General features: G+C 36.6%; 1 protein-coding gene across 2 annotated transcripts in view; it reads right to left on the minus strand.

Annotated features, from left to right (window-relative positions):
- b3glcta (beta 3-glucosyltransferase a) overlaps window positions 1-22183 on the minus strand; it is a 112989-nt gene that overhangs the window by 77183 nt on the left and 13623 nt on the right. The window contains exons 1-2 of one of the 2 annotated variants that reach the window (XM_048161838.1): window positions 9078-9096; window positions 7209-7255 (exon numbers count right to left, since the gene is read on the minus strand). In XM_048161838.1, the coding sequence (XP_048017795.1) occupies window positions 7209-7255; window position 9078 (48 nt within the window). In that variant the 5' untranslated portion in view covers window positions 9079-9096. Of the gene's footprint in view, window positions 1-7208; window positions 7256-9077; window positions 9097-22183 lie in introns of those variants that run through there. The other variant, XM_048161837.1, reaches the window with a different exon arrangement.

The following is a 22183-nucleotide window of genomic DNA, read 5'->3' on the forward strand; positions in this document are numbered from 1 at the left end:
TTGAAATTTCGAAAAACTTATGACATAACGAAGCCACTGAAATTATGTGACTTTGGCAGTTTGAGATCGTTTGATACACGCTCCGAACCACTGATTCGAAACAAAAGATTTATAAAGCTTCAAAGCTTCAGGAAGCATTGTTTTGAAATCGCCCATCATTAGATATTGTTGAATAAAGTTGTTATTTTGTTTTTTTTGGAGCACAAAAAGTATTCTCGTCGCTTCATAACATTAAGGTTGAACCACTGTAGTCACATGAACTGTTTTAAATATGTCTTTAGTACAGCACTTCTCAAAGTCCGGACTCCGGTCCGGATCCGGACCCGGAGGGAATTCAATCCGGACCCGCCTCCATTTCGTATTTCAACAGCAGTAATTGTGTGTAAGGGATTAAAAGTCTGGATTTCCTACTTTGATAAACGCATGTCAAAATCATTTGTTTAGTGTTTTATGTCTTTTTGGAGATGGTCCGAAATTAAAGCGAAGGCGAGATAGTTTTCCTCCGTGATTCAGTTGCCATGACATCCAGTGAGACGCGCGACATGACACTTCACTGCAGTAAGCGTTTGAATGGGTGTGGAGCAGTGGTTCTCAACCTGCGGCCCGTCACAAATGTAAATGCGGAGCGATATGCCGACCACATTTAAAAAAAATAAAATAATAATAATAGCATACAATTTATTTTTGTTTTAAAATTTAAATTAAAGTGAATTAAATAAATATAAATGAGCTATAATGCTTTATTTGTCATATAAAATAATTTTGGTGAGTATTTATTATTTTCAGACATCAGGCAATGTAGGCTAATGACGCAATTACTCAGTTAATGAAACAAACACAAGTGCGCGCTTAGGAAGAATTCAAACAGTAGCCATTAAAGGGATAGTTCACCCAAAAATGAAAATTTGATGTTTATCTGCTTACCCCCAGCGCATCCAAGATGTAGGTGACTTTGTTTCTTCAGCAGAACACAAATGATGATTTTTAACTCCAACCGTTGCCGTCTGTCAGTCAAATAATGCTAGTGGATGGGAACTTCTACTATAAGAGTAAATAAAACTTGCATAGACAAGTCCAAATTAAACCCTGCGGCTCGTGACGACACATTGATGTCCTAAGACACGAAACGATTGGTTTGTGCGAGAAACCGAACAGTATTTATATCATTTTTTAACTCTAATACACCACTATGTCCAACCGCGTGCAGCACTCGTTAGTAAGGTCTGATCGCGCTCTTACAGCGGCAGTGATGTCTCGCTCTCATTGAAGTATATGCGCGAGACATCACTGCCACTGTCAGAGCGCGATCAGACCAAACGAATCGAGTGATGAATGCAGTTGGACATAGTGCTGTATTAGAGGTAAAAAATGATATAAATACTGTTCGGTTTCTCGCACAAACCGATCGTTTCGTGTCTTAGGACATCAATGTGTCGTCACAAGCCGCAGGGTTTAATTTGGACTTGTCTATGCAAGTTTTATTTACTCTTATAGTAGAAGTTCCCATCCACTAGCATTATTTGACTGACAGACGGCAACGGTTGGAGTTAAAAATCATCATTTGTGTTCTGCTGAAGAAACAAAGTCACCTACATCTTGGATGCGCTGGGGGGTAAGCAGATAAACATCAAATTTTCATTTTTGGGTGAACTATCCCTTTAATTTTGTAAATTTAAGCCTCAAAATGGTCAAATTTGTTATTAAAAGGAAAAAAAAAAAAAGTGAAACATAAAATGAAGGAACACATGCAAACAAGAAGAGTCGCAGCATCAGCAGTAAAGGTAAGAAGAATGGAAGAATCAGTTGTTAATGAGCGAGATGGGCAGCCTTCCTGTTTGCTCTGTAGTAAAGTACTTGACAAGCAAAACCTACAATTTCAAAAGACTGAACTGTGAATTCGATGTGTTTGTTTGGTCTATTTTAAATCAGTAAAAATAACCGCATCAGTGCACCCGCGGCTGGAATGAGCCCAACTCTGCGTGCGCGCGCGGATCCGATGCTGCGCGAGGGATTGCGACATGACAGAAAGCTTGATATCATTAGAGATAATTAGCCTACAGTGAGCTCAGTGTTGTTTGTAAAAAGAGCTGAGTAACATTTGCTTATTAAGGCGTTTATGTGATTGTTTGGTGACTATTGCGATGCTGTTGAAGAGAGTCATACAGTCATACAGAATTAAATAGCAACTTAAAGTGATTGTATATACAGTTTGTGTGTTCATTGAGCATTACTGATAATTATTGTAAAGCTAATGTCAGTAAGTTAGTTTCTATTTGTTATTTATTGTGTGCAACATCTACGTATAATAATAGTATTATCTGCTAATACCATAACATTAAATCTGATTGGTTTGCATTGGTGACGTCATATGTAAATTATATGCGGCCCGTGAGACTTGCACTTGGACCATTGTGCGGCCCACTGGGAAAAAAGTTTGAGAACCACTGCTTTAGTACATTTCTGGGTGTTTGAAAGTCTAAATTAACTTGCTCTCAATGCAGGCCTCACTGAGCCATTGGAGTTTTTCAAAAAATATCTTAATTTGTGTTCTGAAGATGAACGAAGGTTTTACGGGTGTAGAACGACATGAGGGTGAGTAATTAATGACACAATTTTCATTTTTGGGTGAACTATCCCTTTAATTTAGTACAATAAATTCTATTTTAATTATATATTTTATTATATGTGTTAAAATGAACTTATGTATTTAATCATATCTTCTGACTGAGAACATTCAGCACAAAATGAGATTACAGAGCCGGTTACAAACATAACATGCTCATGTTCAAAAACAGCTGTTACAAAAGAATCAACAGTATAGTTTTTAACTTGACACATAGCCAAAAAAAAAAAAAGTTAAATATTCAGCATTTTGGTGCAAGATGCTACAGAACAAAGCTCATCTAACACCCATGATAGGCCTATGGTCAATTATAAGCAAATAAAACACAATATACTAACATCTAAAACTCTTTTTAATGTCTGTTGAATGCTTTGAATGTCATCAAATTATTTCTCAGCAAATATTGATATACTCATTCAATTGTGATTTATTAAATAAAATTATAACATCATGTAATTATTTCGATTATATTCAATTCGATATAGTTGACTGACAGCCCTAAACACACAAAAAGAAATGGCAGAGAAAGAGAAACTTCAATGACAGCAACATTCATTTGGATCCTTGATTGCAACCAGTCAATCCTCTCACCCCATGAGCACAAGGATGTGCTGTCTTTGAAGAGCATTGATTTAACAGTAGGAGGGCCTGAACAATTGTCCATCCTGTCATCCCACTGCTGTGCAAATCAAGTGAGGCTTCTCAACTATTTCAAGTCTATTTCTTCTCTCCATCTGCCTGAAAGGACCTAGAGGGATCTATTCATTAAAATGTCCACCGTGGTATTGATAAAAAATAATGACGTGGTTTTCTATGTGAACCTTCAACCATAGTGAGGGTAACATCGAACAAACTGTTCTATTTCACTTGTAATTGCATCTCTTAAAAAAAAAAAAAAGAAGGTTATATCAGGAAATATCAACAAAGGAAAGGAAAATTGCTAAAAACCCAAGATGTACAAGCACATCTGAACCCTGGCCAAGGTCTAAACACAAGCATATTTCATCTTATCCACGAACTCTAATGTGCTCACTTCCTCTTTCTCCTCCTCTCTGTCCTTCGTTCCCTCTCCTGACCCAGAATGTCAGTGGCATTTCTGCTTAAAACTCAACAAAAGCTACACCAGAAAACGAATGCATTAACCGTGAAACCTATCAGCAGAAAGCAGAAATGGCTGACGCAATAAAAGAGAAGAATGTTACTTGCGGCAGGGATCATGCCCAGCATTTTAGCTGTGAAGGCCCCTGTCAAAGTCCCTTAGAGTTATACAAAGTCAATATAATGCTTATTGCAAGACAACAACACAGCCTGACAAGTTGAAGATGGATCTACTACCAAATAAGAAACAAGTATTGATTAAAATGCAGAGATTAAATTAACTTAGTGGCCAAGAGGCGCAACCCTAAGGATAACCAATAATAAACAGCATGTTGTGACAGATAACTGTTGAGCTGACTTTTTGCTTTCTGCAGTTTGCAACCCATTCAACTCCAGAATATGGATATTACAATGTGATTTGACCAATGCATAACTACTAGGGGTGTAACGGTACACATATTCGTACCGATCTGTCGATTCGGTACGCAATGAATACAGACTTGTATAGCCCATTAACCACCAATAATCACAATAAGCTCAGTGTTTATTTTCTATAAAAAAACTAAGTCTCATCCCTCAAATTCTGTCCATTTTATCACGAAATATATGCGGTTTTGTCGCTCTTAGATGTGGCGTGACAGATCACTGTACAGGCGCATCATCTCTTCCTCTTTAATATTTTTATGAACATCTTATAGTATGTTGAAAGATACAGTACAACTTACTGAAACGTATGTCGTGTAATCATAATCAGTGCAGAAAGACATCAGTGAAACAGCTTGTAAACAATGTCACGCAGCATTTACCTCAGAAATGCCATTCAGCGTCCAGCTTGTTAGTTCGCTAGAGAAATTAACTCTTTTGCTACTTATATGCACTATATTAGCCTATATATTCATTAAATTTGACTTTACCTGTCTTGATTATTTAATGTATATTAATGTATGTTTAAATAAACCTGTCATGAAAACAAGTTATGATGGCCATTGTGTAAATGAATATATTTTAACATCAAATTGGAGTAGAAACAGATTTAGAAGTTAATGCTCTGCTGTTATGTGATTGTAACTAAAAATAAATAGCAACTTTAAGAATTTGGGCTCTGCTGTTATTAACCTAATATTATAGTAATATGCAAGAAAGTGCTCCCTGTATATAGTTTACAGCATTAGCAGAGACAGATTTTTTTATCCTTAAGAAATTTTTAATTATAATTTAATTTATTTAAAGGTCCCGTTCTTCGTGATCCCATGTTTGAAACTTTAGTTAGTGTGTAATGTTGTTGTTAGAGTATAAATAAAATCTGTAAAATTTTAAAGCTCAAAGTTCAATGCCAAGCGAGATATTTTATTTAACAGAAGTCGCCTACATCGAACGGCCAGTTTGGACTACATCCCTCTACTTCCTTCTTTAATGACGTCACTAAAACAGTTTTTTGACTAACCTCCACCCACAGGAATACACAAGAGTTGCGTTTGTAGAGTGTGTTTGTCGCCATGTCGTCGAAACGCTGTTATTTTCATCCCGCAGTCCAATCACCGGGTCTGATTCCGGCTCAAATTGATAGGGTAAAATTAAAGACATGTTTACAATAACACTGAGCGCGTGCATCTCCACGTTATGGTAAGAGGCGTGACCTTTCCGGGCAAGGAGCGCTAAGCTGCTGTCGAATCACAACACAGGAACCGCTGGCACAATCAGAACTCGTTACGTATTTCTGAAGGAGGGACTTCATAGAACAAGGAAGTCATCAGCCCGTTTTTATGACATTGGAAACAGCGGTATACAGATAAGTAAATTATGTGAAAAATACTGTGTTTTTTTTACACGCGAAACATGAACATATGTTATATTGCACACTATAAACACAATCAAAGCTTCAAAAAACCACGAAAAACGGGACCTTTAAAGACAGAGACACAATTTGTTCAGCAAACCACTGTTTCACTATAGCGAACCGCGACTTAAAGACTGAGGTATGTACCAAACCATAATTTTTGTGTGCTGTTACACCCCTAATAACAACTGAATTTTAATTTACTGACATCTTGGTGGTATATTTCATAATTTGCTTCAGACCGTTAGAGCAAAGAGCTTAAGTAGCAACACCAAATTCATTGACTGATCAAATATATAACTTGAATGCAATGTAAGTCACTTTGCATAACTAATGCATAATGTAAATGCAATGTTTATAATCAAAATTGAAATATGTAAAAACATCATAGGGAATTAAAAGTCATGCACAATAGGGCTGCACAATATATCAAACGTAAATATATGTGCTTCCAGGGCGGGTGAGAGCCATGAGGGAACTTGAGTCTCTCACGGAGGAGCTCCGGGAGCATAAAAGGAGGAGCGACGACCGTGAAGGACGGTGCTGCGGAGTTCGGGCAGCGCGGGAGTGAAGACCGCAAGAGGCTGCCCGAGGCGGTGGTACTGGAGCCTTGTGAAAGGTTGCCGTGTTCCTGGGACGAGGTGGGGTTGCGGTCCAAGGGAGCGGAGTAGAGCGCAGTCTCGGGAGTACCCCCCGGTCTGCAGGGGCGATGGGGGTATGTGGCGACCAGGGCGGGCGAGAGCCATAAACGGCGCGAGGCCGGTCAAGTGATAACGGGCAAGAGGCGCAATTGAGTCTTACGGAGGAGCTCCGGGAGCATAAAAGGAGGAGCGACGACCGTGAAGGACGAGAGAGGACCAGGCCTGGACTTTATTTTACGTTTTATTATGTTTGTGTCATTACTTTCGTTTTGTTCTTTGTTTATTTATATATTAAAGTTTTGTTGAATGTTCGCCGGTTCCCGCCTCCTTCTTCCCGTATATACGAACTGTTATTGCTTCCAGTCAAAAACTTATATTTCTTTTTTTTTTAAATATATATTCAGTAATAATCACAATAAATTCTTATTTTATAGTCACACTGAATTGGTCAAAAACCAGTGTGAACGTGGCCTTTGAAAATTTAAGTGGAAACAGATTTTTTTTAAAACTCTTTATGTATGACCACCCAAGGTTTTCAGATGTACTTCCTAACAAAATCACCTCAATAATTTTAGGATTAATTATTTTCAAATAGAGTAATTCAATTCATCTGGTGAAACTTCATATTGCAGAAAAACACAATATTGCATTGTCAGTTTTTTTCCCCCAATATCATGCAGCCCTAATGCACAATACATTGTCACATAATGCAATTATTTATGTGAAAACAGTACTTTTATATTGTCTTGCCACCTAAAAATCAAGTTCATAAGGAATGCTGTGGATAATAACCATATGCTTGGTTTTAATTGGTGCACTTTCAGCAGAAAGTGTTATAGCTAAAGCTTGCATTTATATTGCTGAAGAAACAAAACTTGTACAAAGGGTAATGGGTCTTGAGCATTAGAAGCATACAAACAAAAGAACAGGATATATTACAGATCTACAAATCAAAATCAAACTGCTGTCATATTCTGTTACACAACAGTTAACATGCTTTAACCCTTACCTTTTCAGGACTTTCCACATCATCTCCTTTTGCAGTGATGAGGGGCACTGGAATGAAATCAAACAGAAAACATCAGGCCACAACAATGAGGTCTCCATCATCAATCCATTTAACATGTTGACAAAACTGTCTGCAACACACAGGCAATGGTCTAAAAGCCCATGACTTTCTAATGTAAATGTTAAGTGTTAAGTCCTTTAAGATTTAGAAGAGGGAGTTAAAAGCCGGCTGATTAGAAGAGAATCTTTTCGCCTTTAATCTGTGGGACTTCTGTCTGGACCACATGTATTTTGCAAAGTTTTTCATTAGAGCAGGAGTAGCTTCTCTTAAATTACATTTCCATTGATCCCGAGAAGAGAGTTGCTTTGAGAGGAGCCTCAAAATCGATATTGAGCGTCAAAATGGCAGTTGGAGAGATGACTTTTCATGCCAGTGAAATCATTGGGAGTGAGCTTTCGGCTTCTGAGAATACGGCAGGTTTCTGGCCATTAAGCTGTCCTTGGAACAGTTTCTAATTGCTCCTTTTACTTATTCGCTCCTCAGTTGACATTATCAGAGCAGAGGCATGAATGTGTGCATTAAAACTCCAGATTAACTCATATGAAGGTTAAAAGGTATTTGCTTCTCACTACTTCACAAGTCCATTTGCAACCTGTGAAATCTTCTTTTCTATTACTCTTTAATGAGGCTGATGTTTACACCTCTGGGCCAATAGTTGGTTTGAATTCTATATTGCTTCTTTATCCCTGGCCCTGTATGCTTGTAACTAAATTATTTATGGAGTCCAGTTCTCTGTAGATCTCTGTTTAAAAAAAAAAAAAACCCTGTTGAGAAGCCTGCAGAAAAATACAAGCGTTATGAATTAGGTTGTAAGTATTTCATACACATACAAATGGTGCCAAAATCCAAAAGTAATAGGCAAAAATAAGTTTCATTTCTTGGCATATTTAATAAATTAAATATGCATAAATGAATGGCTCTGTGTTAGAAATATCTGCTGGCTGATGAAAACATCTTTAAATTCATTAATGTAGACAGCGATGACAACTAACATATAACACTTGGTAAAAAGATGATGACTGGTAAACATAGCCGTAGAGAATAGTGGAAAGAAATCTAGACATGGCAACATTAAAATTCAGAGATAACTTTGAAATGAGGAAATATTGAGCAATATGAGGGGAACCAAAAGGTCATGTGTAAATGTAACCTGATTATGTGAGCTCATTAGACCTAAACAGCACGAGTGGCTCTGTGGATCTAATTAATTCTGTTTCTGAAAAAAAAAAAAAAAAAAAAAAAAATGTATAAATAAAATGTGTCTTTTTATTTTTAATGTCACACTGTTTGTGCACACAGCCTTGCAGAGTTCAGGGAATAATTCAACATGCTCACTTAAACTTTTCTACTTTTCATGGACCATTGGAAAGAACAATTTTATGTAGCAATTTTTTTTTTTTTTTTTTTTTTTTTTGATGCTTAATATGAATTAACAGAGCTTAAAAAGTCCCTGTGCAGCATTTTAGGTCTTTTTTTTTATAACAAAATATTTAGTTACATGCTACTCTTTCCATCTATCTATCTTGTATATAGCATTAGGTTTCAATTGCTATATCATTATTATTATTATTATTGCTATTTTCATTTATTGTCATATACTTTAGATTACCGTTCAAAAGTATTTTTTTTAGAGTCCCCCCTGTTGTCAATTTTATCCCTTAAAACTCATCCTTGATTGACTTTTTTCCTTTGAAAAAAAAAATATATCTTCATGCCTTAAAATAGCTTGAATGTAACTCTACACCCTTGGTTCATTTAGTATACGTGGATCTATGAATATGCTAATTGGCCCCGCCTCCACTCACTCACTTGCATGAGCTCAGAGATCCACTCAGTCAACTTAAGCCATGTTTCCACTGCAGGAACTTAACCTAGGAACTAGGAACTTTGGGTTGGTACTCGGTGTGTTTCGATCGCAGGAACCAGGGTCTAAATGAAGTTCCGGGTAAAAAAATCCCCCTCTGAGAGTACCTGCTCACGGGGTAGTACTTTTTCAAAGTTTCGGAACTTTCGGGGGAGGGACTTGCGCGCTGAACATGCTGATTGGTTGACTCCGTCCACGCAGCATTTTATTTCAACCATCGTTTTTTTTAAAAGTCTGTTGCGGTGTGTGCGGTGTGTGCAGTTGTTTGCTATTCGAATCAACAATTGAGTTTAAAAAAATACGGCCGATGGACTGACGATGAGGTTCAGGTATGGCTGGATGATTAATCGAAAAGTAAACAAAACCAAAATTCAGAACCTCTAACTGACGTAACGGTAGGCTATAAACACACTACAGCACACCATGGTCGTGGATCAACATCACCACCACCAAGCTTCCTCAAACTTTATTTAAAAAACAACTTTATCTAAAAACATGCTCGCTGATTATGATCTGTGCTATGTATAAATACTTATTCACTTTTTCATGAGAAATGCTGCCAAATGTCCTGTTTGTCATGATGACGTCTAAAGTCCCAGCCAAAGGAAGTAGTCCCTTTTAGCAATTTGTTAGCAACCGCTGTTTTTAAGACACAATAAAGGTTTAAAAAAAAAAATCACAAGTGGATTATAACTGGTGTGTTTTATGTCATAGATCAAAATGTGAAAATATTGAGGCTTTGTTAACCACAGACCTTATTTCAAAAGATTTAGCAAAAACCCATTTAAAAAACCCATGGACTTCAGGTCGATGGAACCGGAAGTCCTAAAATGCTAAATCCCTTCCGGGTTTTACCTACAAAAACACGTCATTCTTTAGGAAAAAAATATTCCACCTTTAATAGTCAAGCATATTTACAGTACAAACCTTGTAAGTGAACTATGACGACAAAAAAAAACCAAACAAAAAAAACCAAACAAATAAAATAATCGTTCATTAATAGAGGTAAAATGCTCAATTAATCAAAGTTTTGATTTTAGGTCATAATCGTCCAGCCCTAGGATCAGGCTTTATTAAGCTTATATGCGTAGGACGAAATCCAGCGGGAACTAGAAAGTCGCGCGCAGTCCTACGTCACCGGACTATCTTCACGGTACTTTAGACCGCTATGGAAACGCAGTTTATTAGTGATGTCTTGATTATTTAATACATGTTTAAATAAATCTGACGTGAAAATGACAGCCACTGTGTATAAAATGATTATACGTCAACAAAGAATTGGAGTAAAACATAAATTTATAATTAGATTTAGAAGTTAATGCAAAAACTGCCTAATGTACACATTTGCATACAATTTGTTATTTGAGTGTTGATTATTATATCTAAAAATAAATAACAACTGATTTTAGGCTAATAGTTTGCGCTCTGCTGTTAAACTTTATTATTATAGTAATGTTCCAGTAGTGTTGCAGATATATCGGCTAGAAAGGTATCGCCTGCTTTTAAAAACGGTCCGGTTCTTCATTTTATTAGTATCGGTATAGCATTATTTCCTAAAGCAGACACATATGCGCAACGGCTTTTAGTTGTTTTATCCTTCTGCTTAAAACGCCTACTGTGACTTGAGAGCGCTTAGCGCAGCGTTTTTTTCCGTTGAGACGCTTTGTTGCTAATTTCTGCGGCACTGTTATTATAACTATTTTGCAGGTAATTTGTTTCAGACTTAAAATGTTCACACAATGTGAAATTACTTTGCTATGTATTTTCGGAGACCAGCAATATTAATTTCTCATGCATTTTGTTCCGTTCTCTGTTTGTTGATGTCTTTGTACAGCAAGAATGTTGTGACAGTTGGTCGGTGTTGTATTTGTCCCGCCCCTCCTCCACTCTGATTGGACGGCTGGCTAAAAAGTGACAGTGATGAGCGCAGCGTTTTACTCAAAGTTGAGCATTCTTCAACTCGAGGCGACCGGTAAAAAACGCCGAGCTGTCGGCGCTTGAGCGTGAAAAAGACGCTCAGCGCCTCGTTACGCTCCTGGCGTTTAAAAAACGCGGCGCTCCCATTGAAAACAATTGAAAAAGTACGCTAGCAGCTGGAAAAAACGCTCTGGTGGACACACGGCCTTATGGTGGCGAAACGAGAGGTATGGTTGCAAATACAGGTGCTCTTGCAGACCGTCCACAAATTGTTGAGAAAGCAGATGCACTAAGCGAAATATGGCATTATTTTGCTTACATTGCCGACAGTCAGGGCAAGCCCACGGACACCACAAAGCCCGTCTGCAAAAGATGTTACAAAATAACGCAAGCGAAGGGAGTCAAAAGCATCTTGTCGACAAACATCCTGATTTGTACAAAGAATTTAAAGAGCGACAGGTTAGTGAATGTGATACCAGCGTTATGTATATGCTCTCAAATATTAATTGAGTATTATTTATTTATTTTACTCGTGCAAGCAGACCTCCGCAAAGAGGTGTATTTTTGAGTCTAAGTTTAATAAGTGATATTCTGGTTGCAAAAATAAAATTAATTTAAAATTTCATAAATATGTGAAGGGTATATACAGTTATTTTAAACCAATTTATGCTTTAATAACATTGCTCTAATTATTTACAGTAATATAATTTTTTACAATAATCTTACTGTCAAAAACACCTAAATGTATATAAAAAAAAAGCATAACAGCAAATAATTTACAATTTTATTGAGCATGAAAATAATAAACATTAAAAATTATATTAAATCTAACTCTAACTTCATGGCAATGAAGCTCAAATCCAGAAGTACCAGCCTGCACACTGGTGAAGAAAGAAGTTCTGTCATATGTGTTATTTATTTACTTTTCCTGCTGTTTTAGGTTTTGCCATAATATCGTTTAAGTATCGGTATCGTGATATTTAAGTTGGGTATCGTATCGAAGTCAAAATTTTGGTATCGTGACAACACTATGTTCCAGTAAGGGCTCCCTGCATAGTTTATAGCATTAGCAGACACATATTTGTTTTTTATCCTTAAGACACTTTTAGTTATAATTTATGTATATAGCATATGTTTAAAGACAGATTCACAATTTGCTCAGTAAAGCACTTATATGTTTAGTTTTCTCCCCATCTGCTGTACCGAGCCCATACTGAACCGTGACTTCAAAACTGAGGTACGTACTGAACCGTGAGTTTTGTGTACCATTACACCCCCATATAATATATACATATACACATCTCAGTAGTATATGAGAAATCTGCCTGTGCAATTTTTTTTTGCCATTGCGCAGCATCTCCCATTAATGAAAACCTTTATAAATGCATGGTGTCCCCCTACACTTGGTAGAGCCCACAGGCATGTGGCCAAATGTCTATATAGTATGTTTAATCTGGCCATTTGTTCTCTAGATTTTCATATCAGCCACTAACAAACATTTCAACTGACCACTACTAACTACTAACGTATCTGTCTAAGATTCAAGTAAAGGTATAGGTGTTTACCACCACGATCACACAACTGCATTCACGTTAAACAACTCCTAAAACACAATTCCAAATGTTTAACGTGATCTTCTAAAACACTTCAAGCCGTCACATTTCCCCTTTCATTACAAAATGTAAGCCATTAATAATAAATAACCCATGGGTGGATGGATTTGCTCTGCCCTGAACATTATTGCTGCTCTTTTTCCACTGTGGCTGAATCATAAAGGGCCATGGCATTTTCAGAATATCAGTGGGCAGGATGAGCCGAGGCCAGAGATGATATATAATTCTGCTGTTGCTGTCAGATAATTCCTCCAACAGTTTCACCCAAGCATCAGGTTGTTCACGGTTGAAAATGCACATTGGCAATGCCTATCATCAGGATAGCTTCCCTAATGTGCTCTACTTTCATAGCGGCAAAAGCTAGATCACAAATTTCACCTCATATCTAATATTCTGTATTAATGCTCTGACAGGATCGCAAAATAAAAGCAATACAGGAAGACTCATAATACTACATCTCCCCGAGCGCGCCATTAAAGCAATTGTAAAATGTAAGAAATATGCGTTTCATATTAACAGCCGAGCGCATTCACCAGAACTCAGTTTCACTCAGCCAACAACTTAAAGCGAAAAAGAAGCATTAAATAGATCCATTGTGAATTCTAAATAAATAATTCTACATAAACAAGAGCAACTGTAGAGTGAGAAAATGGGAATCGACAAAGAAAAGAGCAGTTCTCTCAGCAGCAAGACAGGCTACATTCTCACATGGAGTCTGTCAGGGTGGATTAAATATGCAACATTTGACTTGAAAACCTCAGCTTCTTGCAGGAACGCATCCAAGTTCACTCCTCGTTCTCTGACATCTGTCGCAAACTTTCAATCTTTTCATGCCGGTCCCCTGAGGATGTTAGGGCGGGAGAGACACACACGAGGGCCATTTACCAGCTCTGTAAGTGCTACTTGCACATGGCCGCTGAGACTACATCACTATATAGCACCCTCTTTTAATGCCAGAGTTGCTTTTGACAACTGCTGGCTATATTCTTGATAAAATACTGCAAGGAAATCATTTGCCTGACGACATCTGTGCACAGTTTTTTCAGATGTCTCCTAGAAAAATGCAAAGAACAGATGCTCCTTCAGATGAAGACGAACAACATAGAAAAATTAGGGAAATTAGAAGCTTTGGATGAAAGCTGTACTTGGGTAATCAATGGGTTTTTAAAGTCTGTTAGGAAGGATGGATGCACAGTCCCTATGAACAAACATGCATACTTCCCTGCTACACAGTATGCAAAAAGTTACTATAAAAGTACATGTAGGTTACAGTAGTAGCTATAGTAGTTATAGTAGGTTACTATAAAAACACTATTAAAGGTGCCCTAGAATTAAAAATTGAATTTACCTCGGCATAGTTGAATAACAACAGTTCAGTACATGGAAATGACATACAGTGAGTCTCAAACTCCATTGTTTCCTCCTTTTTATATAAATCTCATTTGTTTAAAAGACCTCCGAAGAACAGGCGAATCTCAACATAACACCGACTGTTACGTAACAGTTGGGATCATTAATATGTACGCACCCAACTTTTGCATATGCCAGCCCATGTTCAAGGCATTACACAAGGGCAGCCAGTATTAACGTCTGGATGTGCACAGCTGAATCATCAGACTAGGTAAGCAAGCAAGGACAATAGCAAAAAATGTCAGATGGAGCAATAATAACTGACATGATCCATGATAACATGATATTTTTAGTGATATTTGTAAACTGTCTTTCTAAATATTTCGTTAGCATGTTGCTAATGTACTGTTAAATGTGGTTAAAGTTACCATCGTTTCTTACTGTATTCACGGAGACAAGAGCCGTCGTTATTTTCATTATTAAACACTTGTAGTCTGTATAATTTATAAACACATCTTCATTCTTTATAAATCTCTCCAACAGTGTAGCATTAGCCGTTAGCCACAGAGCATATCCTCAAACTCATTCAGAATCAAATGTAAACATCCAAATAAATACAATACTCACATAATCTGATGTATGCATGCAGCATGCATGACGAACACTTTGTAAAGATCCATTTTGAGGGTTATATTAGCTGTGTGAACTTTGTTTATGCACTGATAGAGTCGAGAGCTCGGGAGGGGGCGGAGAGCACGAGCAATTAAAGGGGCCGCAGCCTGAATCGGCGCATTTCTAATTATGCCCCAAAATAAGCAGTTAAAAAATTAATAAAAAAAAATCTATGGGGTATTTTGAGCTGAAACTTCACAGACACATTCAGGGGACACCTTAGACTTATATTACATCTTGTAAAAAAACGTTCGATAGCACCTTTAAAATAGAGGCTGATACAGCTAGAGGAATTAGTGAATTAATAACAAATAAAATAATTAATAATAATAAATAAATAAATTGATTTATACCTATTTTCTTACTATTCTGTATATCTATCTAACTTATTTTCATTTTCCTTTGGCAGTGTGGAGAACTTTGTCTTTAGTAAACTCTCGGTCAACTGATTAAACTTCAACTTTGACTCCTGGTCTTCATTGAGCATATCAGTCCCTCTATGGGGTCTAACTATAATCCCCCTAAAGTTAAAGAGATTAAAAATAAAACAATAAACAAAACTAAAATCAACCATTTAAAGGCTATATGTAAGAATTTTCCATGCATTAAATCGCTTTTTGTATCGCCAGTGTGTGAACAGCTTGTAACATGCTCCTGAAAACCTCAATAACACATGAAACAAATGCTTACAAAGTTCAGTAGCATAATGCCCAAAGAGCAATTCTGTACTCTAATGTCAATGTGTCATGCAAAGAAAAGTAAACTAAAGTATCACATTGCTAGATCTATACAGTCTATAGTCTCAAATATACTTTATATTCAAACTATAACCATGTAATTTTAATGACCTCATCTGTCTACATGCCACTGAATCACAGAGATGTTGCGACTTCATCTACATCGCTATGATCAGAAGCTTTCTTAACTGCCTCTTTCTCACCACTGTCATTTTTGTTGTCTGTTTATTTTGTTATTGAGAGAAAAGTATGCATCACGTTTACATATTTCATCTTAACATCGCTCTAAGCAGCGTGGATGGCTTCGGGATGTTTGTTAAAAGTGTATTGCTGCAAAGGTATTTCCAACTTTTTACTTCTAAGCGAAGAACGAAAAAGTGTATCAGGGCCATGAATAACATTCAGCGGTGTCACTAATAACAAGGGTTTCTGAATTCTACATAGCCCCTTTAAGCATATATGCAACAAGAAAATTTAGGCATCACAAACGTATAATGTACAGCATGAAAAATGGATGTGCGTTTTTAAATTTGCCAAAGATAACATTTAAAGGCACAGTATGTAATTTTTGCTACTAGAGGTTACATATTCATAATAACAAATTTGATGATGCTATGAAGGAGCGTGGAATCATGGGAGTTGTCTTCACTTCCACTGCCAATGGAAATCAATCCGACGGGACTCACAAATCATGTTCATGTATCAGGTAATGAAATTTTATACACGCGTTATGTTTCATCACATTATTTTATTTCATTCTAATGAATTAGCTGCAAGTAACAATGTTTAATGCTTAATTACTACTCATATATGTCACTTTATTTATTGAATTGAAGGTACGTTTACACGACAACGTTATGGTTAAAACGGAGAAGCTTTTCCTTTGAGTTTTCCGCGTACAGACGACACCATTGTCAAAACGATCCCAATTCATACGAATCCATGAAAATGACTAAAAACGCTGTATTCTGCTGGCAGGCCATTAGATGGCGATGAAACATTATAGAGTGAACATGTAATGTGCATGCACATGACGTCATCACATTGTTTAAATGGAGACGAGACAGGTATCTCACGAGACGAGACGAGACTCGAGACTGCAGTTCACGAGATGAGACGAGACAAGATGAAATCCACAATGGCGAAATACATGACTAGAAAAAATATTCTGCAGGTGTATTTGAAATGTTTTAACTAATCATCTCGTAATGAATGTCATTTCAGTTCTACTTTCTTGGTATGAATTATCATATGCAGTAAAAGACAACAATACTCAAGTAATGTAAAAGGTTTTGCCACTAACTCAACTGCTGGCTCTCTTCTGTATGTTTCAGTCTCTTCAATTCACTCTACATGATTTATGAGCTTCTACAACTTTTGCCTCCTAACTGAACTCCTTTCCACAAACTGATCATAAAAAAAAACAGTTAAATAAAAATGTTAACACTTTACAATAAGGTCTCATTTATTAACATTAATGTTTAACCAACATCAACTAACAATGAGCAATATCTTTGCTACAGTATTTATTAATCTTTGTTTATGTTAGTTAATAAAAATAGTCATTCATTGTGTTCACACAGGTTAACTAATGTAAAAATGAAACAGTTTGTGCTTAATAAGATTAAGAGAAAACTGTTATTCATTTTTATGGTAACTAAATGGAACCAAAGGCAAATAAGACCAAATTTTTCTTGAACGAGCAGAGATGGTTACAACTACACTGCCCAGCCTTTTTACATTCATCAGGGACCGCTTTCAATGTGGGGTATTGAAATCGCGTTTGATGCGCGCGCGCGCGCGCGTTACTAAAACTCTGTATTGGAGCGGTGGCAACGTACATACAAAGCAAAACGACAGTGGAGGCGTAATGTAAACATAGCGGTGGCATATTCTTTCCTAATCATCCTAACATGTCAACAACATCACGAGACTACTTTTCGCCTTGACGAGAAATCTCGTCACATTTAGTCTCGCGAGATCTCGCGCCACGAGATCTCGTCACACCCCTATTAAATGGAGACCGAAACTTGCATTTTTAAACTGTTTTCAAAAGCTTGCGTTTTCAGGCACACAAAATGCCGCTGTCGTGTAAATTAACAGCCAAAATGCATAAAAAAGTTTTCATAGACTTCACCAGACTTGTTAAAGTGTTAATCACCTAAGCACGAACCAAGTGCAATAGTATGTATAGTTACAGCATTACCCACACAGAATGCACCAATATGTATATATATGTATATATATCCTCGTTTTATTTCTCCTCTTGTCCAAAAATCTCCTTGGGTCATTTGATTAACTCATACGTTTATGTTTCTTGGAGATATCTTTGGCGACAGAATCTGCTGCAAACAATAACAAATAATTGTGGCCCATGATGACTGTGCGAAACAACAACAGAGTGGCTTGCTATAAACTACAACAGAGTTGTGTGCTAGAAGCTACAACTGAGGATAACATGAACCTGATGCCACTGACAGGTGACGCAATGAGGAGGATGTTACACTGGTTAAAATAGCTAATTTCTCTGGATTTAAACATTAGCTGGGTTTCGCAAAAAGAAAGAAAGAAAAAAAAAAAGCGAACAAACAGTAGTTTGTTCACCTAGTAACAAACAGTAAATAAAACGCCATCAGCGGAAACACCTGGGTCACTTGGGTTTAATGTTCGCTGCATCACAATGTATTCAGCAAATGCGCTTCCATCTCCCATTAACTCTTTTTCGCACAAGTCAAAAAGAGCGTAAAAACTTTTTTGCGAATTAAGGATTTTTTTTTTTTTAAATTGCCATTTGTGTCACTTGTTTCTAATGTGATACTTCAAAATGCGCATAAAAACAGGGTGATGGAAATATATTTTTGGAAACATTTGGGATAATATGTTTGGATGTTAATGCAAAAATCTTACATATTGTGCCTTTAACAGTGTTTTTAGTGTTATTAGTGTTTTGAAGAATAACTGATTGTTAAATGAGGTCATCTAAATGTAAAAAAATATATATATATAATATTGACTGTTATAATTTATTTTAATTCATTCATTTTTATAACCAGCTGATGATGGTATTATGTGCATCCCAATGTTTTTGATCAAACAACACAAGGGTGACAGGACGATGCCAACATGTCAGACACAGTACATCCGGGAATGTTTTTTACACTACACACCTGCATACCTACATAACGTACTTACTCAACAGTCAAGAAGAAAGTTCTTCCTCAAACTCAATATGTGCTTTGAAAGTACAGGAATTTCCATTACTTAGCTTTGGATGGTGAACAGGGAGTTGTGAATTTCATCAAGAATGCATTAATTTCCTTCATTCCCTCAACGGCACCTCCAAACATTTCCAATTTTCCAATCAGCCACTGTTTGCCTGAATCAGAATTGTAACTGGCATTTATTTGAAACTAAACTATTGTCCTCAGCATTGTCTTTTATATGGAGGAAATGGAATTCCAAAGTCTCAGAGTCACAAAGAGAACAGTCACTTTGGTTTGGTTCCGGAAGCCAAATTTATTGTTCATGCATGCGTGCCATTTTGTCTTTTCATTGCCAGGTCTCCGCAACATTTCCTGCGCATTATGCTCGCTGCCTCAGTAAGAAGTGAGCTGCACAAATTACATGGAATTATTAATAATAGTTTTTAATTAATTACATTTTCAGAGTGTACAAGAAGTCATTTGTTGTACTCCATATACTCTGCAACTTGATAATGAACCTACAAGTGTTAATCAAAAGAGGGAATGTATAAAAAGAGTCAGCAATTCACAAGTGCAAAGCAAACAAAGCAGGTTATTAGTCTTTACTCCTTCCATAAATCACAAAGGCGCACTGATATTTATCAAATAGACACCCAGAGGAGAGCTCAAAGATTTTCTGAGTGAATTATATTAATGACATGCATTAGTTAGGAGAGACTTGCAAACCACTGCCACTTGAATGGTTTTACTGCCATTAAATGATAACATTGAAAGCTATAGACTGTTCGCTGCTTCTGTATTCAGTTGGTGTGTATTAATTCCCTCTTGCTGAGTCCTAGACCCTGCTGTGATGATGATTAGGACCACAAACAGTAGGGGCACTACACAAATTCCAAATCCAATCTAAAACATGAGTCAGTCAGAGATCCCTTTTAAATTATTGCTTGCAAGTTGTATTAAACTACTACTCTCTCTTGACAATTCATTCAAAGTGGATGAGTGGATGCTTTTAAAACACAAAATTTCACGGCTCTATGAAACTAATATGACCTGAAAGGGGCATGACATATCTCTTGAATAAAAAGTACCTCTCCTCATCTTTCACATCACTTCACAATCTCACTTTGGAGGCGGGTGGCTAGAGAAAAGAATTTTCTGATGACCTGTCAGTCTAAGAAAAAAAGGAAAACTTTAGAGATGTAGCTGTCAAAAAGGACTTCGCTGAGATCGGCAAGCCTGATAATCACATCAAGAGCTTGTTGTTAAATGTATATGACGGGTCTTCTGTTCTCTAAATAGACAAATATTGATCGCTCAAAAGATCGAAACAGGATGAAAGTGCAGTTCGATGACAACAAGTTGTGAGGAGACTACAATTTCATTATTAAAAGATCTCACGCTGCGTGACAATGTCTCTGCCTAGGTTGTGCATTCCTCAAAACTGAAAATGGCTTTTAAATTGGGCATAATAAATATTCATCGATTTTCTATCTTATTGTAATTGACTCATCTATACATCTCTCTCTCTATTTTTTTTATTTTAAGTTATTGAGATCGTAATTTTAATATTAAAACATCATAACTCAACCTTCTGGTGAAATGAGACTTCTCTCTGGTGACAAACGTCACAGTTACCACAGCTGCTGCAGTTACACTTTCCATTTTAGTTCCTGAATCTGAATTAAATTTGATCTGAGGTACAAAACAGCATGCAGAACGTCATTAATTACTCACCCTCATGTCGTTCCACACCCGCAAGACCTTTGTTTATCTTCGGAACACAAATTAAGATATTTTTTAGGGCTGCAACTAACGATTATTTTGATAATCGATTAGTTGGCCGATTATTTTTTCGATTAATCGGATAAAAATCCTAATTTTATTTATTTTTATTTTATTGACAAAAAAAAAAAAAACACACTATTGCACATCCTTCCCAATGTACTTCAAACAAATGTGCCAACTGAATGCTATGAAAACATAGTCCTTTATTACACTACCTGTCATAATAAAGACAGAACACAAGGAATCTATTAAAAACTTGTTTGAAACTAAAAATGGTATTGCCATTACAAACTGAAACAACTAAATAGTTTCTAAATAATATTTACACATAATATCCCCAAAAAAAATAATAATAAAATAACAGTCTCTGTTCGTATTGACTATAACTAGGCATCTGAAAAAACAACAACTATATAGTGTTTTACTTTTTCCTGCCTTTCTTGTAAAACAGTCAAATCAAAAATTCATGGATAACAAGAATGAATATATTGTAGCTTTAGAAATACTGCTGTAATTAAAGAGCTTACACATACTGGCGATTAATCATTACAGAAACTTGAAAAATTATTTTAGTAATCAACAATACTGATAGTTTATGCTGCCCTGGCACAAACCTTACATTGGGTATCAAATGTCTAATAACGTTAGCACTATATAGTGAATATAGTTTAAATCTCTACATTAAAAATAAATAAAGTAATAAAGAATAACACAAACTCAGTGCTAACCAACAGGCAAGATAAGTTTTGCAGGAACTCAACACACATATTCACTCTGGACACAATCACAATGTAATTTCTTTATCCCAGGTGCGCCGTTGACACGGGGGACAGGGGGGTCAGGACCCCCCCAGTTTTGAAAACACAGAAATCGACACCCGCACTTTTGATAAGGGCTGCTTCAATCAGTCACACTATATCATCTTTTAGCTTAGGATATTTTCTTTCAAATGAGACCATTGTCACATTTCTGTGAGCTTTCGTTCGTAAATAATCAACTGTTTTGTCGCGGATGTGAAGAACAGGAAATACGTTCTCGAACGGAGAAACACGCGATCTCCAAACAATCGATCAAAGCGTGCTAACGTTTTAAGACAGGTCGATGGTATAAATCATGTCCGAAAGTTAGCTGGAACATGTCAATCAAGCCAAACCGTCCATTCAGAAACCAAGAAATTTGACACTTTAAGGTAAGGAGGCTGATCTCTCAGGTTGGCGAGCTGGCTTGACTGAAGTTTTCATGAGGATTTATAGTTTATGGACATCTAGAAAGGTAAAAGCATTGATGACATCTATAAAAGAGATCTCTGCCTCGACCAGCAACGCAGTGGGGAGGACGCACGAGGAGAAAACCCTGTGTGTTTAATTGGTAGCCTATGTAGGCTATATACTGTTTACTGCATTTACAATACTCATTTTTGATAGAATGATTATTATTTTGAAATCTAAAACCACAGCAACCAATCTGATAAACTATTATTTGACAAAAAAAAAAAATATCAAAACTATGTTTACAATATGGCAAGACTAATTGCACAGCAGTCTCCAAGTACGCAAACTTGAATAAAATTGTCATTTCAGTAAATCTACATTTTGATATTGTGAAATGGGTATTATTACAGTGCAAAACCTGTGTGCATAAACAGTGATTTCTTTGTTTCAGTTGCTGTTAAAGTTGCAGTTGCTGGCACAGCTAGAATCACATCTCCAGGACAGAAGGCAGCTGGGTGATGCTCAACACAGGTGACAAAAAAAATGATGCACATAAATTATAC

Source organism: Megalobrama amblycephala, linkage group LG16, assembly GCF_018812025.1.
Source record: "Megalobrama amblycephala isolate DHTTF-2021 linkage group LG16, ASM1881202v1, whole genome shotgun sequence".
Taxonomy (NCBI): Eukaryota; Metazoa; Chordata; class Actinopteri; order Cypriniformes; family Xenocyprididae; genus Megalobrama; species Megalobrama amblycephala.